Source organism: Microtus oregoni, unplaced genomic scaffold, assembly GCF_018167655.1.
Source record: "Microtus oregoni isolate MIOR12 unplaced genomic scaffold, Mior012 000002F_ref0000024, whole genome shotgun sequence".
NCBI classification, from domain to species: domain Eukaryota; kingdom Metazoa; phylum Chordata; class Mammalia; order Rodentia; family Cricetidae; genus Microtus; species Microtus oregoni.
In genome coordinates this window covers 9,919,772-9,936,012 of record NW_024543061.1, presented here as the reverse complement: position 1 = coordinate 9,936,012, position 16,241 = coordinate 9,919,772, and the positions used below count along the sequence as shown (strand labels likewise).

Below are 16,241 nucleotides of genomic sequence, written 5' to 3'. Positions count from 1 at the left end.
TCCCTGGTGTGTGTGGGGTTATATTATGGCTTGTAACATTGTAAGAGGGTTACTATAATACTGTCCATGTTAATAAATGGCAGCATCTTCAGACTTGAGGCTGCTGCTCATGAGTGTGAATTGTATCCCAGATACAGTGCTATTGAAACTTGATGGGCCCCCAGATTGCACACTGGATGAACTATATATAAGTTCTAGCAATTTTCCATATTTCTACTGGTCCCTGAATAAACAGTTATGGATACTCTCACTTGCCCTTCAATTGGTGGTTCATCTGTCTCCTTGAGAATCACGAAGGAAAGAATTATACTGTGTTATCTGGATGTCATATTTCATATATAGATGAAAAGCTTCCAACAAATATAGTAAACTAATCAAGTTACAAGAAGACTCTGATAAAGAGCACAATGAGATATAAAATTGTTGATATTGCCCTTCCTTTCCTGGGAACAGAGCAGCAACAACAGCCTAGGTGATCCTACTGAGACCTGCTATTAGTGTATGACTAGTCTATTAAGAAGTCTCCTGGGTCGTAGATAATGCTCTATGTTAACATGGATGGTCAGTTTGAGGATTAGTTGGGCTCAACTCAGGATTCAAGGAAGATCACCTGAGAAATCTCTGGCAGGAATAGATGGCCCAGATGTTTAAGTTCTACATCCAGAACAGATTCAAGACTGCTGCCTGAGATGATCAAGACTCACAGGATACTCCAGTCAGGACTTGATGACAATTCTAAACTTTCTTTAGGTCCCCAAAAGATTATCAGTGCCCCCAACCAGCAGGAAGTAGCCTGGAATACTATGCCCACATTTCCAAAAAGTGGACTATGGGTATTTTCCTTTGTTTTTTTAAAATAGAGGGGGAAGTGGTGCAGGAGAATTGTCTGTATTCTGTCAATAATGTTTTAAATAAACGAAGATTGGCTAGGCAGGAAGTATAGGTGGGAAAACCAGACAGGAAGTAAAAATGATGCAAGGAGAACGAGAGAATTCTGGGAAGGAGGAAGTTGATTCCTCACTCTTCTGCCCAGACTCTGAAGAAGCAAGATGTGAACTGCCCTGCTGAGAAAGGTACTGAACCATGTGGCTAGCATAGATAAAAACAATGGTTTAATATAATCTACAAGAGCTAATAAGTAGCCTGACCTAATGGGCCAATCAGCTTTATAACTTATGGAGATCTCTGTGTGATTTTCTTTGGGGCTTGCCAGCTGTGGGGTACCGGGTGGGACAGAAACCCCAACAAGCAGCCAGGCCTTAATGTTACAATATATAGCTGCATTTTTTATACCCTAGAACTGAACAGTTCCTTGGTTTGGGAATGTCAATATTCTACCTTTCTTTCTAACATTTAGTAGTAGTAGTAGTATTTTATATGGTTTATTAGTACAGAGCATGATAGCTGTATAAAGACCCAAAGCTTCAATAAAAATCTTTCAAGGCAAATGAAAGTCATGGATCAGATTATCTTAGCTGGAATACTGGAGGAACTCAGTCTTCTGACTCTTTGATGTTAACTAAGTGATAATTCTGATCTGAGGAAACCTAATATATTCAATGTGGATGTTTTGAAGTCAGTGATGTTAGATATATTAGGCAGAGTAGTAAAGAGGGGTTCATACAAGCAACAAAGATTTTACCTTCCAGAAATGGTGTGTCTCCTCTGTACTCAGATAAGATTGCTTCTTGCTTCCACTTGGTGTATTTTTGAAAAGAGAAACAGAATATTTTACTGAATAAAAATATATAATAAACAGTTTCTCTTAGCTGAGCATTCTCTAAGTAATTTATAACCTGGTGAGCTCCTCTGACATCTGCATTTGAAAGTTTCTCAGGGTCAGTTCTCATAATCTCAGTGGAGCAGAGGAGGGGTGCCTTAGCAATGTTTGTTAATTCATTTTTTGTTGAGAGGGCAGATAAGATTGTCAAAATAGCATATTTCAGGGAATGATTGAGTCAGAAGGAAGGAAAAGGTCACAATAAAGCAAAGTTCAGCCCAAACCACTGTCTGTTCTGTGATGATCATGTAGAAAGAATGTATTGCAGGTCTTAAAGATCTGCCTTGCCATTATTGCCCATGTGACTTTTTGCAAGTTGTCTGCGTGTTTTGAGGACTGGATACATTCTCTCTGATATGCAGATTAAAGATATTAATGATCCCCAATGAATCATGATATTTTAATTACAAATGATGTCACATATTTTTCTATTTTATATACCTTTTGATATTTTTGAGCTACAATGCTATAATATTAGCCACAAGTCATATTCAAAAGTCATCTGTTTTCTTTTTATAATTCCCATGTGTTCTATGCTTTCATTATAGAATTTAAACATTTTCTTTCTCCCTCATAAAAACCTTTCATCTCTTCAAATATAGTTTGGAAAGTTGAGTAAAAGAAACAGGCAGATCTGAGTTATCAGGTTTTCAAATGAAAATTCCAGTAATCCTTAGCTGGACTTCATCATGGAAAATATTAATTCCACAAAATGAAGAATAGAACCTGTCATTCCATATAGATCAAACTGAGCTTAGCTATGAAAAAAGCCTATGAAAATAATTTTTTTTCCAAAAAATGAACAATATGATAGAGAATAAAAAATCTGAGATCTTTGGGACTTTACTAAATTAAATACTACAAGGAAGTGAAAGTTCACACGTGTTTTTGAGCCAAGAACTTCCTTGCCTAAACCCTGATGTTTGCATATTTACTCCTCAGCAACCACAGGTTCCTCATACTTGCTTTTAAGAGAATAAACATAGAAAAAAGAAGTTTATAGTTAGAGACAGAGAATAGTAAACAAGATGGGTTTGCTGGTACAAACTCTCAACCTGCTACTACTCAGTGTAGAGGGTGAGAAAGAAGAGAGACTTGAACACAGCATCCTTTTCCTACTGTAAGTTTTAATTTAAAAGATTTTTTTCTTCCTTCCTCCCTCCTCTCTCTCTCTCTCTCTCTCTCTCTCTCTCTCTCTCTCTGTCTCTCTTTCTATCTCCCTCCTCTACTTCTTTTTTTTTGGCACAGTATGTGGTTTGAATGCTAGAATTTTTATTACTAACTCCTATCTCTTTTTATTTTCACCCCTCCCATAACTTTGAATGGAGAAATTGTTCTCACCAAATTTCCAGAATCACTGTCTGTTTCTCAAGGAAAGAAAGTTACAAAAAACAGCTTACGTGTTATTAAGTGTCATCTCTGATAACTTCCAGGAGTTGCATCCAAAGCTGGGACCCACTCATAAGCTCTTGATTTGTAGCATATCCAACCTTTTTTTTTTTTTTTTTTGAATCTTAGATCTTCTCAGTGGCAGTGGTTCTGGGCCATCTTACTCTTTCACACTCAGAAGCAGGGCAGCTAAAGATACTGCCATTACCTAACAGCCACAGAACAGTTCTCCCATTCACACATTTCTCCAGTACCTTTCAAATTCTCAGAAACCATCTGATTTCCCCCTCAGATAGATAATCAAGCCGGTCAAGAGTTTCACTAATAGGTAACAGAATATACCAATATTTCTAGAATATTTCTAGCTCCCCTCAAGGGAGCTAAGCAGCTCCTTCTTAAAAGAACAAGAGAAAATGTATAGATGGAGATAATAAAATAAGACAGTGAGAGAGGCCATCTTTGTGGCATTCTGTACACAGGAACATGTGACAGCAGAGATTCAGATTTTCTGAACTTCACAGTTATTCTGTAAAAGATGTCATTGGGCTTTTGAGAATATATCCATGGACTTAGAAATTCATATATTCTTCCCTAATTTAGGGAAGAATAACAACTCTCTATCAGAATAGATCTTCATCAGAGACATTCTGTGTTTCAAGGGGGAAGATGTAAACAATGCAATCACAGTTTTTTCTAAGAATTCTTCCTGAGGTGGGCAATATGGATAAAAATATCTAACAGCAAAAGCACAGTTTTCTATGACTTCTTCCTAAGGTGGGCAATATATACAAAAATATCTTAATGAATTTTTGTGGAACATGAAGCATAGTGGAAATGGGTGTTCTTAAAAAACAAACACAAGTACAAGAATGTAAAAGTTTAAAAGTATGACATGTAGTCTTCATTCTATTACCTAATTTTTAGTTTGAGAACTTTAAATTTTAGAGTTTGGTAATGGTAATGGACACACACACACACACACACACACAAAATAAGCTTCTTGGAATAAACAACCTCTACAGCTACCCATGAAAGGACCCATAAACACGTATGTACTGTCTAAAACTTATATATCTGACAGCCCCTGACACGGAAGGAAGCACAACAAGGAAATTCTACATTAAATATGATACAAATATCATTAAATATGATACAAATAAGTTGCAACTTATAGATGGATGCAGTTCTGTGGTCAACAAAGATGAGCATGTTTCCTAAACTAAACGTGTACTGCCTCCCTCCATCCGAGACTTAAGATAGCCCTGGGCTTTTAAAATCACTGAATTTTCCAGTCCTGTGGCTGTGGCCAATCATTGCTGATTTGCATGTTTCCAGAGCACAGCCCACTGCATTGAGGACTTCTTCATAGTCAGCTCACACCTTGTGCTAGAGTCACCCTAGTACCGGTTGCGGCACAGACATGAGGGCACACATTCAGCACCTGGGGTTGTTGCTGCTCTGGCTTACAGGTAAGAAGAGAGCATTGGAAATGTGTTCACCTGGTTGTGGTCAGCACTTCCTGGTCTTTTGGAAAGTTTCCCTTTAATTAGATTAATTATTTGAAATTTGTTTTTAATTTTCCAATATCAGGTGCCAAATGTGACATTCAGATGACCCAGTCTCCTGCTTCCCTGTCTGCATCTCTGGGAGACAGTGTCACCATCACATGCAGGGCAAGTGAGAACATTTACACTAATTTAGCATGGTATCAACAGAAACCAGGGAAATCTCCTAACCTTCTGATCTATAATGCAAAGAGCTTGGCAGCTGGGGTCCCATCGAGGTTTAGTGGGAGTGGATCTGGTACACAGTATTCTCTCAAAATCAGCAGCCTGCAGGCTGAAGATATTGCAATATATTATTGTCAACATTATTATGGTATCCCTCCCACAGTGACTCAAGCCATGACATAAACCACTAAGAGAAGCAGAAGTGAGAGCCCAGGCTTTGGCAGTTGCTGCTTCTGGTGTCTCCACATTGTTGAGATTGTCTCCTATGTCAGAATTTAAGGGTCAAAGTAATGTTTTAGCAGTAATATAATTATTGGCAATAACTGATATTGATACAACAGAAATGTCAACACACACAGAGAGAGGAGAGAGAGAGAGGAGAGAGAAAGAGAGAGAGAGAGAGACTTACACAAGTGCACCAAGTTACAGACAGGGACTAGAAAATTATTAGCTATAGCATTAAAATTTTGTGAAAGCAGTCTTCTAACACAGCAATAAGGTCATTCAAACACATGGCTTAATAGTAGCCTCTAGCATGGGCAGAGCTCTGGTTAAGAGTTTTGGTTTCTCTTTCAGAAGACTTTTGTTTGGGTCCCAAAAACCACTTTACTGCTAGGAACTATTGATAAATCAAGGTCTAGGGTGTCTGAACCTCTCTCATGTCTCTGAGAACTTTGCATTCATATGGTACACATAATGGAAGCCAGGAAAAGAATAGATATATAAAAATAAGTCTTAAATATTTGAAAATCCTAAGGGAGTAGTACTCAGAAAACTGATACTGGAAACATATTTTTCTCAGACTCTAGAGTCCATTTTTTTTTAAAATAAAATAAGGCTTCTTGCCTACAAGTACTTAGATATGTGTCATATCATATGCATGGAGGGGAGGTTTTCCTCCATTAACTACTTATTTCTCTCTTTACTAGGAGGTCAAGTGTTTAATTGTGTTTATACTGCAGTGAAAAAAATAATGACTTGGCAATTTATAAAAGAAAGTATCAAGTTTTAGTTGCTGAGGAATTCCATCAGGACGGGTGAGTGTTTGCTATCCAGGGACGGACTGTCCCGGAAGAGAGCACAATTCCCCCTCCCCCAGCTCCTTCTGCAGGGCTGTCTTTCTTTCCCACGACCCAGCCCCCCAGCCCCCCTCCCCAACCCTGCCCTGCTGTATGCTAGGACCAGTGCTCAAGAACAGTTTTAAGCTCCTACACTAAGGCTACCCACCCAGAGCGGTGAGTGCCTGCCTACCGGGCAGGCCTCAGGGTCCCCTGTAAGGGAGCCCACGCACCTTTAGCTCCTGCGCCAGGCTTCCGGTACTCTTCTGGATATCGCCCTCCCCTTCCTTGCTCCTTTCATCCTTTTGCCCCCGGATCATTGGGCTACCTAGGGGCGCTGTTTAGTTGCTGAGGAATCCCATCTGGACGGGAACGGTTCCTGCTTCTACACTGAAGAGATACACCCAGAGAGTCAATCACAGGAGAGACTGGACCAAGACACCAGGCCTCTCCTGGCTCCATTTGAAGGAAGAGATGGGAAGGCGCCAAGGCAAGAATTCCTCCTACAATCTGAAAGGCAACATGATACCACCAGAATCCAGGGATCCCGAAATAAGAAGAATTGTACACCCTACTCCAGAAGAATTAGAAGAAATCGACTCAAAAGTGAACTATATGAAAATAATAGAGGACCTTAAACAGGAGGTGAAAAACTGCCATAAACAATTAGAGATTACAAAAAAAAAGTAGAGGAAATGAATAAATCGCTCAAAGACACGCAAGAAAACCAAGAGAAACAAGAAAAAGCAATCAAACAGGTTAGGGAAGCAGTTCAAGACGTGAAGAATGAGATGGAAGCAATGAAGAAAACACAAACCGAGGGAAGAATGGAGAAGGAAAATCTGGGTAAACGATCAGGAACTACAGAGACAAGTACTAACAACAGATTACAAGAGATAGAAGAAAGAATGTCAGACACTGAAGATACCATAGAGAAAATAAACACACTGATCAAAGAAAACAGCAAAACCAACAAATCCTCATCACAAAACATTCAGGAAATCTGGGACACAATAAAAAGACCAAACCTAAGAATAATTGAGATAGAAGAAGGAGAAGAAGTACAGCTCAATGGTCCAGAAAATATATTTAATAAAATTATAGAAGAAAACTTTCCCAACCTAAAGAAAGATATTCCTTTGAAGGTTCAAGAAGCATACAGAACACCGAATAGACTGGACCAAAAAAAAAAATCACCTCACCATATATTAATCAAAACACAAAATATACAGAATAAAGAAAGAATATTATGAGCCGCAAAGGAAAAAGGCCAAGTTACTTATAAAGGTAAACCTATCAGACTTACACCTGACTTCTCTATGGAAACCATGAAAGTCAGAAGGTCTTGGATAGATGTACTGCAATAACTAAGAGACCATGGATGTAATCCCAGACTACTATATCCAGCCATGCTTTTGTTCACTATAAATGGAGAAAACAAAATTTTTATGGATAAAAACAAATCTAAACAATACGTAGCCACAAATCCAGCCTTACAGAAAATAATAGAAGGAAAATCACTAACCAAGGAGTCCAACAATGACCACAATAACTCAGATATCTAGAGACCCTTCACCAGCGCAACTCAAAGAAGGGAAACACACAAACCCTACTACTAAAAAAGTGACCGGAGTTAACAACCACTGGTCATTAATAACACTTAATGTCAATGAGCTCAACTCACCTATAAAAAGGCACAGGCTAAGAGATTGGATATGAAAACAGGATCCAACATTCTGCTGTCTACAAGAAACACACCTCAATCACAAAGACAGGCACCTACTCAGAGTAAAGGGCTGGGAAAAGGCTTATCAAGCAAATGGACCTAAGAAACAAGCAGGTGTGGCCATACTAATTTCTAACAAAGTTGACTTCAAACTTAAATCAATCAGAAGAGATGGAGAGGGACATTTTATACTCATAACAGGAACAATTCATCAGGAAGAAGTCTCAATCCTGAATATCTATGCCCCTAATATAAAAGCACGCACGTACGTAAAAGAAACATTACTAAAACTCAAGGCAGCCATCAAACCGCACACACTAATTGTAGGAGACTTCAACACTCTTCTCTCACCAATGGACAGGTCAATCAGACAGAAACCTAACAGAGAAATTAGAGAATTAATGGAGGTAATGAAGCAAATGGACTTAACAGACATCTATAGATTATTCCACCCAAGGAGAAAAGAATATACCTTCTTCTCTGCAGCTCATGGAACCTTCTCGAAAATTGACCACATACTCGGCAACAAAGATAACTTACACAGTTACAAAAACATATTAGTAACCACCTGTTTCTTATCAGATCACCATGGATTAAAGTTAGAATTCAACAACAATGCTACCCCCAGAAAGCCTACAAACTCATGGAAACTGAACAGTCAACTACTGAACCATACCTGGATTAAGGAAGAAATAAAGAAAGAAATTAAAGTCTTCCTTGAATTCAATGAAAATAAAGAAACAACATACTCGAACTTATGGGACACTATGAAAGCAGTGCTAAGAGGAAAGTTCATAGCACTAAGTGCCCACTTAAAGAAAACAGAGAAAGCACATATTGGAGACTTAACATCCCACCTGAAAGCTCTAGAAGTAAGAGAAGCAGACTCACCTAGGAGGAGTAGAAGACTGGAAATAATCAAACTGAGAGCTGAAATCAACAAAATAGAAACACAGAAAACAATCCAAAGAATCAATGAAACAAAAAGCTGGTTCCTGGAGAAAATCAACAAGATTGATAAACCCCTATCCAAACTAATCAAACGACAGAGAGAAAATACGCAAATTAATAAGATCAGAAATGAAAACAGGGACATAACCACAGACACAGAGGAAATTCAGAGAATCATTAGATCTTACTACAAAAACCTGTATGCCACAAAACTGGAAAATGTAAAAGAAATGGACACTTTTTTAGATAAATACCATTTATCAAAATTAAACCAGGACCAGGTGAACAATCTAAACAGACCTGTCAGTCGCCAAGAATTAGAAGCTGTTAGCAAAAACCTCCCTAACAAAAAAAGCCCAGGACCAGATGGTTTCAATGCGGAATTCTACCAGAACTTCCAAGAAGACCTAATACCTATACTCCTTAATGTATTCCACAATATAGAAACAGAAGGGTCATTACCAAATTCCTTTTATGAAGCTACAGTTACTCTGATACCAAAACCACACAAAGACTCAACCAGGAAAGAGAATTACAGGCCAATCTCACTCATGAATATCGACGCAAAAATCCTAAACAAAATACTGTCAAACCGAATCCAAGAACACATTAGAAAAATTATCCATTATGATCAAGTAGGCTTCATCCCAGAGATGCAGGGCTGGTTCAACATACGAAAATCTATCAATGTAACCCAGCATATAAATAAACTGAAAGAAAAAAACCATATGATTATTTCATTAGATGCTGAAAAAGCATTTGACAAAATTCAACATCCATTTATGTTAAAATATTGGAGAGATTAGGGATACAAGGGTCATACCTAAATATAATAAAAGCTATATACAGCAAGCCGACAACTAACATCAAATTAAACGGAGAGAAACTCAAAGCCATCCCGCTTAACTCAGGAACACGGCAAGGCTGTCCACTCTCGCCATACCTCTTCAATATAGTGCTTGAAGTTCTAGCAATAGCAATAAGACAACATAATGGGATCAAGGGGATTCGAATTGGAAAGGAAGAAGTGAAACTTTCGTTATTTGTAGATGATATGATAGTGTACATAAGCGACCCCCAAAACTCCACCAAAGAACTTTTATAGCTGATAAACACCTTTAGTAATGTGGCAGGATACAAGATCAACTCCAAAAACTCAGTTACCCTCTTATACACAAAGGATATGGAAGCAGAGAGGGAAATCAGAGAAGCTTCACCTTTCACGATAGCCACAAACAGCATAAAATATCTTGGGGTAAATCTAACCAAGGAAGTGAAAGATCTATTTGACAAGAACTTTAAGGCATTGAAGAAAGAAATTGAAGAGGATACCAAAAAATGGATGGAACTCCCTTGCTCTTGGATTGGGAGGATCAACATAGTAAAAATGGCAATTTTACCAGATGCAAATTTTGTTTCAATGCAATCCCAATCAAGATCCCATGAAAATTGTTCAGAGATCTGGAGAGGACAATAATCAACTTTATATGGAAAAACAGAAAACCCAGGATAGCCAAAACAATCCTATACAATAAAGGATCTTCTGGAGGCATTACCATCCCTGACTTCAAACTCTATTACAGAGCTACAGTAATAAAAACAGTGTGGTACTGACATAAAAACAGAGAAGTCGACCAATGGAATCGTATAGAAGGCCTGGATTTTAACCCTCAAACCTATGAACCTCATTTTCGATATAGGAGCTAAAAGTATACAATGGAAGAAAGAAAGCATCTTCAACAAATGGTGCTGGCACAACTGGATGTCAACCTGTAGAAGAATGAATATAGACCCATATCTATCACCATCCACAAAACTCAAGTCCTGATGGATTAAAGACCTCAATATCAGCCCGATCACACTGAACCTGATAGAAGATAAAGTGGGAAATACCCTACAACAGATGGGCACAGGAGATCGCTTCCTATGTATAACCCCAGAAGCACAGACATTAAGGGCAACATTGAATAAATGGGACCTACTTAAACTGAGAAGCTTCTGTAAAGCAAAAGACACTGTCACTAAGACACAAACGCAACCTACTGACTGGGAGAAGATCTTCACCAACCCTGCAAAAGACAAAGGTCTGATCTCCAATGTATATAGAGAACTCAAGAAATTAGACTTTAAAATGCTCATTAACCCAATTAAAAAATGGGGCATTGAACTGAACAGAGAATTCTCAACAGAAGAAGTTCAAATGGCCAAAAGACACTTAAAGTCATGCTCAACTTCCTTAGCAATCAGGGAAATTCAAATCAAAACAACTTTGAGATATCATCTTACACCTGTCAGAATGGCTAAAGTCAAAAACACCAAGGATAGCCTTTGCTGGAAAGGCTGTGGAGGAAGGGGTACCCTCATCCATTGCTGGTGGGAATGCAATCTTGTGCAACCACTGTGGAAGTCAGTGTTTCGGTTTCTCAGGAAATTCGGGATCAACCTACCCCTGGACCCAGCCATACCACTCTTGGGAATATACCCAAGAGATGCTCTCTCATATGACAAAAGCATTTGTTCAACTATGTTCATAGCAGTATTATTTGTAATAGCCAGAACCTGGAAACAACCTAGATGTCCTTCAATGGAAGAATGGATGAAGAAAGTATGGAATATATACACACTAGAGTACTACGCTGCGGTAAAAAACAATGACTTCTCGAATTTTGCATGCAAATGGATGGAAATAGAAAACACTATCCTGAGTGAGGTATCCCAGACCCAAAAAGATGAACATGGGATGTACTCACTCATAATTGGTTTCTATCCATAAATAAGGGTTACGGAGTCTACAATAGGTGAACCTAAAGAAGCGAAGTAAGAAGGTGACCCCAAGGAAAAACATATAGTTATCCTCTTGGCTAAGGGAAGTAGACAAAGTTGCCGGGGAGAAAATTGGAATCTTGGCGGTGGGGTGGGATGGGGGTAAGCGGAGATGGGGAGAGAAAAGGTAGATGGCAAGGAGGGGAGGACTTGGGGAAACAGGAGGATTGGGATAAAGGAAGGTTGGATAGGGGAGAACGGCACCATAATTCTTAGTTAAGGGAGCCACTTTAGGGTGGGCAAGAGACTTGAACCTAGGGGGCTCCCAGGTGACCAAGCTGAGGTCCCCAGTTAGTTCCTTGGGCAGTTGGGGATAGGGAACCTGAAATGACCCTATCCTAGAGCAATACTGACGAATATCTTGCATATCATCATAGAACCTTCATCTGGTGATGGATGGAGATAGAGACAGAGACCCACACTGGAGCACTGGACTGAGCTCCCAAGGTCCCAATGAGGAGCAGAAGGAGGGAGAACATGAGCAAAGAAGTCGGGACCACGAGGGGTGCACCCACCCACTGAGACAGTGGAGCTGATCTACTGGGAGCTCTCCAAGGCCAGCTGGACTGTGACTGACAAAGCATGGGATAAAACTGGACTCTCTGAACATGGCGAACCATTAATGAGGGCTGATGAGACGCCAAGGACAATGGCACAGGGTTTTGATCCTACTTAATGTGCTGGCTTTGTGGGAGCCTAGCCAGTTTGGATGTTCACCTTCCTAGATATGGACGGAGGGTGGAGGACCTAGGACTTACCACAGGGCAGGGAACCCTGACTGCTCTTTGGACTGGAGTGGCAGGGGGAAAGGAGTGGGGGGAGGGGGAGAAGGGTGGGAGGAGGGGGAGAAGGGTTGGAGGAAGGGGAGGGAAATGGGAGGCTGGGAGGAGGTGGAAACTTGTTTTTTTTTCTCCTTTTCGCAATAAAAAAATAAAAATAAAAAAATAAAAACTTCAAAAATTTAAAAAAAAGAAAAAAATATTTCTTTTCATTAAAGGGGGATATGCTACTGAGATGAAAAATTTGCAATGGTATAGATCTTGGTTTATTGATAAAAATTTTAGGTTAATTTTGTTTTATGTATATTTCTGCTCTTGATTAAGTTATTGTGCTATTTCAGGTGTTGTTGGCTTCCTTGGCTTGAGGTTTTACTTCTAGTACTTTTTGTAAGGCTGGGTTAGTGGATATCTATTGTTTAAATGTTTTTTTCATGGAATATCTTGTTTTCTCCATCAATGGTGAAAGAAAGCTTTCCTGGGTATAGTAGTCTGGGCTTGCATCCATCATCTCTTAGTGTCTGCAGCATATCTATCCAAGACTTCTGGCTTTCATGGTTTCCATAGAGAAGGCAGGTATAATTCTCATAAGTTTACTTTATGTGTTACTTGACCCTTTTCCTTTGCAGCTCTTAATATTCTTTCTTTATTGTGTATATTTTGTGTTTTGATTATTATATGATGAGGGGAATTTTTTTTTATCCAATCTATTTGGTGTTCTGTAAGCTTCTTGTACCTTCATTAGGAACATCCTTCTTTAGGTTGGGAAAGTTTTCTTCTTTAATTTTGTTGAATGTTTTTTCTGGGCCTTTGATCTGAAGTTCTTCTTCTTCTACTCCTATTATTCTTAGGCTTGATTTTTCCATGGTGTCCCAGATTTCCTGGACTTTTTGTGTTAATAATTTGTTGGATTTGATATTTTCTTTGATCTATGAGTCTCTTTCCTCTATAGTATCTTCAGCACCTGAGATTGTTTCCTCTATCTCTTGTATTCTGTTGGTTGTACTTGTCTCTGTAGTTCCTGTTCATTTAATCAGATTTTCCATATCCAGCCATCCCTTGGTTTGTGTTTTCTTTATTACGTCCATTTCGGTCTTCAAGTCTCGAACTGTTTTCTTTACCTGCTTGATTGCTGTTTCTTGGTTTTCTTTATTATCTTTGAGGAGTTTATTAATTTCTTCTAACTTTTTGTTTGTCTTCTCTTTCATTTCTTTAAGGAAGTTTTTCACTTCCTGTTTAAGGGTCTCCATCATTTTCCTAAGGTTATGTTTACAGTCGATTTCTTCTACTTCTTCTGGGTATGTCCAAGTCTTTTGTTTCATGTTTGCTGGATTCTGGTGTTACCATGTTGCTTTTCAAGATAGGGAGGATTTTTTTCGTCTGCACCTGCCCATCTCTTTCTTTCAGAGACGTGGCATCTTTGTACAATCTTTGCTGTGTCTGACTGTGTACTTGGGAGTTTTTCTTGGTCTGCCCTCTCTTAAGTGCTAGGTCCCCACAGCACTGGAGCAGGCTCTCAGATTCCCTCTTCCTTGAAGCAGGCTGTGCTTCAGGACCTCACAGATGAAAAGGTGAATGAGGGTGGAATGAGGTAAAGAAAGCCAGCAACAGAGAACACACCCCACTTGATGGCCAAAAAATCTTAGGGAATTGAAGAGGACCTGGATTCCATCCCCTGGGACTGTCCCAGATAGTGGCACTTCAGTCTGTCTGGCCCTGTGGCCACTTACTCTGGTGAGCAGGGTTTCTTGCAGGGTTCTAAGGACCTCACAGACAAAAAAAAGGCAGGTTTGGGGCAAGGGTGGGATGGTAGAAAGAAGTCCCAGTGGCAGGAACACTTCCCACTGGCTTTCTAGGCCCCTCAGCTCTGAAGCAGGCTGTGTTGCAGGTTCCAAGGACCTCACAGATGAAAAGGTGGGCTTGGGAGAAGGTGGGAATGGGGTAAAGAAAGTCAGCAGCAGGGAACACACCCTGCTGGATGGCCAGAAAAGCTTAGGGAATGGAGTGGGCCTGGATTCCATCCCCCTCACCCCCAGGACTGTCCCAGAGAGTTACACTTCAGGCTTTCTGGCCCTGTGGCCAGTAACCTCTCCAGATCCCCTCAGCACGGGAGCCAGTATATTGCATGTCTTAAAGATTTTACTTAGCCGGGTGGTGGTGGCGCACGCCTTTAATCCCAGCACTCGGGAGGCAGAGGCAGGCGGATCTCTGTGAGTTCGAGACCAGCCTGGTCTACAAGAGCTAGTTCCAGGACAGGCTCCAAAACCACAGAGAAACCCTGTCTCGAAAAACCAAAAAAAAAAAGATTTTACTTGGCATTATTGCCCAGGTAATTCTTTGCAATTTGCCTGTGTGTTCAGAGAACTTGATGCATTCTCTCTGATATGCTTAATTAGGATATCCATGATCTCCAATGAAGCATGACGTTTTAGTTACAAATGACATCATACATTTATTTCTATATTACAAAACTTTGGATATTTTAGAGTTGAGATTCTGTTGAAGTCACACGTTATTTTCAAAAGCCATCAGTTTTCTTTTTATAATTCCTATGTGTTCAGTGTTTTTATTATAGAATTTCAGACATTTTCTTTTTACCTTTTAACAATATTCCATCATGCATAGCATTGGAAAGTTGACTAAAGACACTATACAGTGAAATAAAAATGCAACTTAAATTGAGGAATTTTCTTTCATCTGAGCCAAATTTGTATGTCTTTCCAAGGACTGTTATGGAAATTTACCAAGAACTCATGGTTTGCTGCAAGAAGGATGTAAGCTCTTACAGTCCTTAATGTCAGAACCCTGGAACCAATTTCAGTCAGTCAACTTCAGGGGATGTAGGGTTGAGGACCTCTGCAGATATTACAGAGGAGAATCTAACCCTGCCTCAGCTCTCAATTGATGTCTTTAGGAGTCTAATAAATGCATGGCTTTTAAATGTGGTATTTTACATACAACTAAAATTTGAATGCATTTTGGAACACAACATTTAAATTCTTTTGTAAAATATTAGAAGAGTATGCTACCATGTCTCATATGAGCTATTTGATAAAGGCAATGATCTTAGCCAGTTATAAAGTTTATACTCTTATAAGTGCATGTATATCTATTATTAGTCAAACCATTCTTTATGACTTTGTTTGCCTCCATTCAGTGATCAGTCATAAACTCAGTGGAGAAAACAGAACTAGGAAATTAGGGAAGATATAAGGCTAAGCAGACTTGTATTTCCAGCCATATTTTAAAAAAAAGTAGAAATATGTTTATGCTATTTTTTTGCTAATTAAACACTTGAATTTTTATTTTAATGTTACACTTTCCTATTGCTCATTCTTTTTTAATGAAAGTCAAGAAAGACAAAAGCTCACGTTCTCCACAAATTTTCTAGAAATTAAGATTATTATTAATTATTTACAATGATTTTTCTTATGAATATTCATTCATCCTATCCCAAACAATTTGATGATTCATCAATACTTAAAACTCTATATCTTGGTTATATATTTATTTTGATATTACAAACCTTTGGATATTTTAGAGCTGAGATATTAGTCACATGTCATTTTCAAAGCCATCAGTTTATACTCTTGAATTTTTATTTTAATGTTACATTTTCCCTCTGTTTATGAATTTTGTCATTTAGTAAAGTTTCAAAGTAAGCCAAAGGCTCATATTCCCACAAATTTTCTAGAAATTAACACAATTATTATTTATTTACACTGACTTTTTTATAGCTTTCAAAGTTTATTTAACATAATTTTAGACTTGCAAAAAAAACCCACAAATATAATGCAAAAAGAGTTCATAGGACCAGAATTTTCTTTGTCCCAAACCTCATTTCTTTTTCTTTCTTTTTTTATTTGTTTTGGTTTTTCGAGACAGGCTTTCTCTGTGGTTTTGGAGCCTGTCCTGGAACTAGCTCTTGTAGACCAGGCTGGTCTCGAACTCACAGAGATCCGCCTGCCTCTGCCTCCCGAGTGCTGGGATTAAAGGCATGCGCCACCA

General features: G+C 38.9%; 1 gene segment (V, D, J or C); it reads left to right on the top strand.

The window, feature by feature from the left end:
* The first annotated feature begins 4,581 nt into the window (after window positions 1-4,581).
* Window positions 4,582-5,082, top strand: LOC121433147. The segment is given in 2 exon segments: window positions 4,582-4,638; window positions 4,760-5,082. Coding segments are annotated over 2 exon segments (372 nt in total).
* The last annotated feature ends 11,159 nt before the right edge of the window (window positions 5,083-16,241 follow it).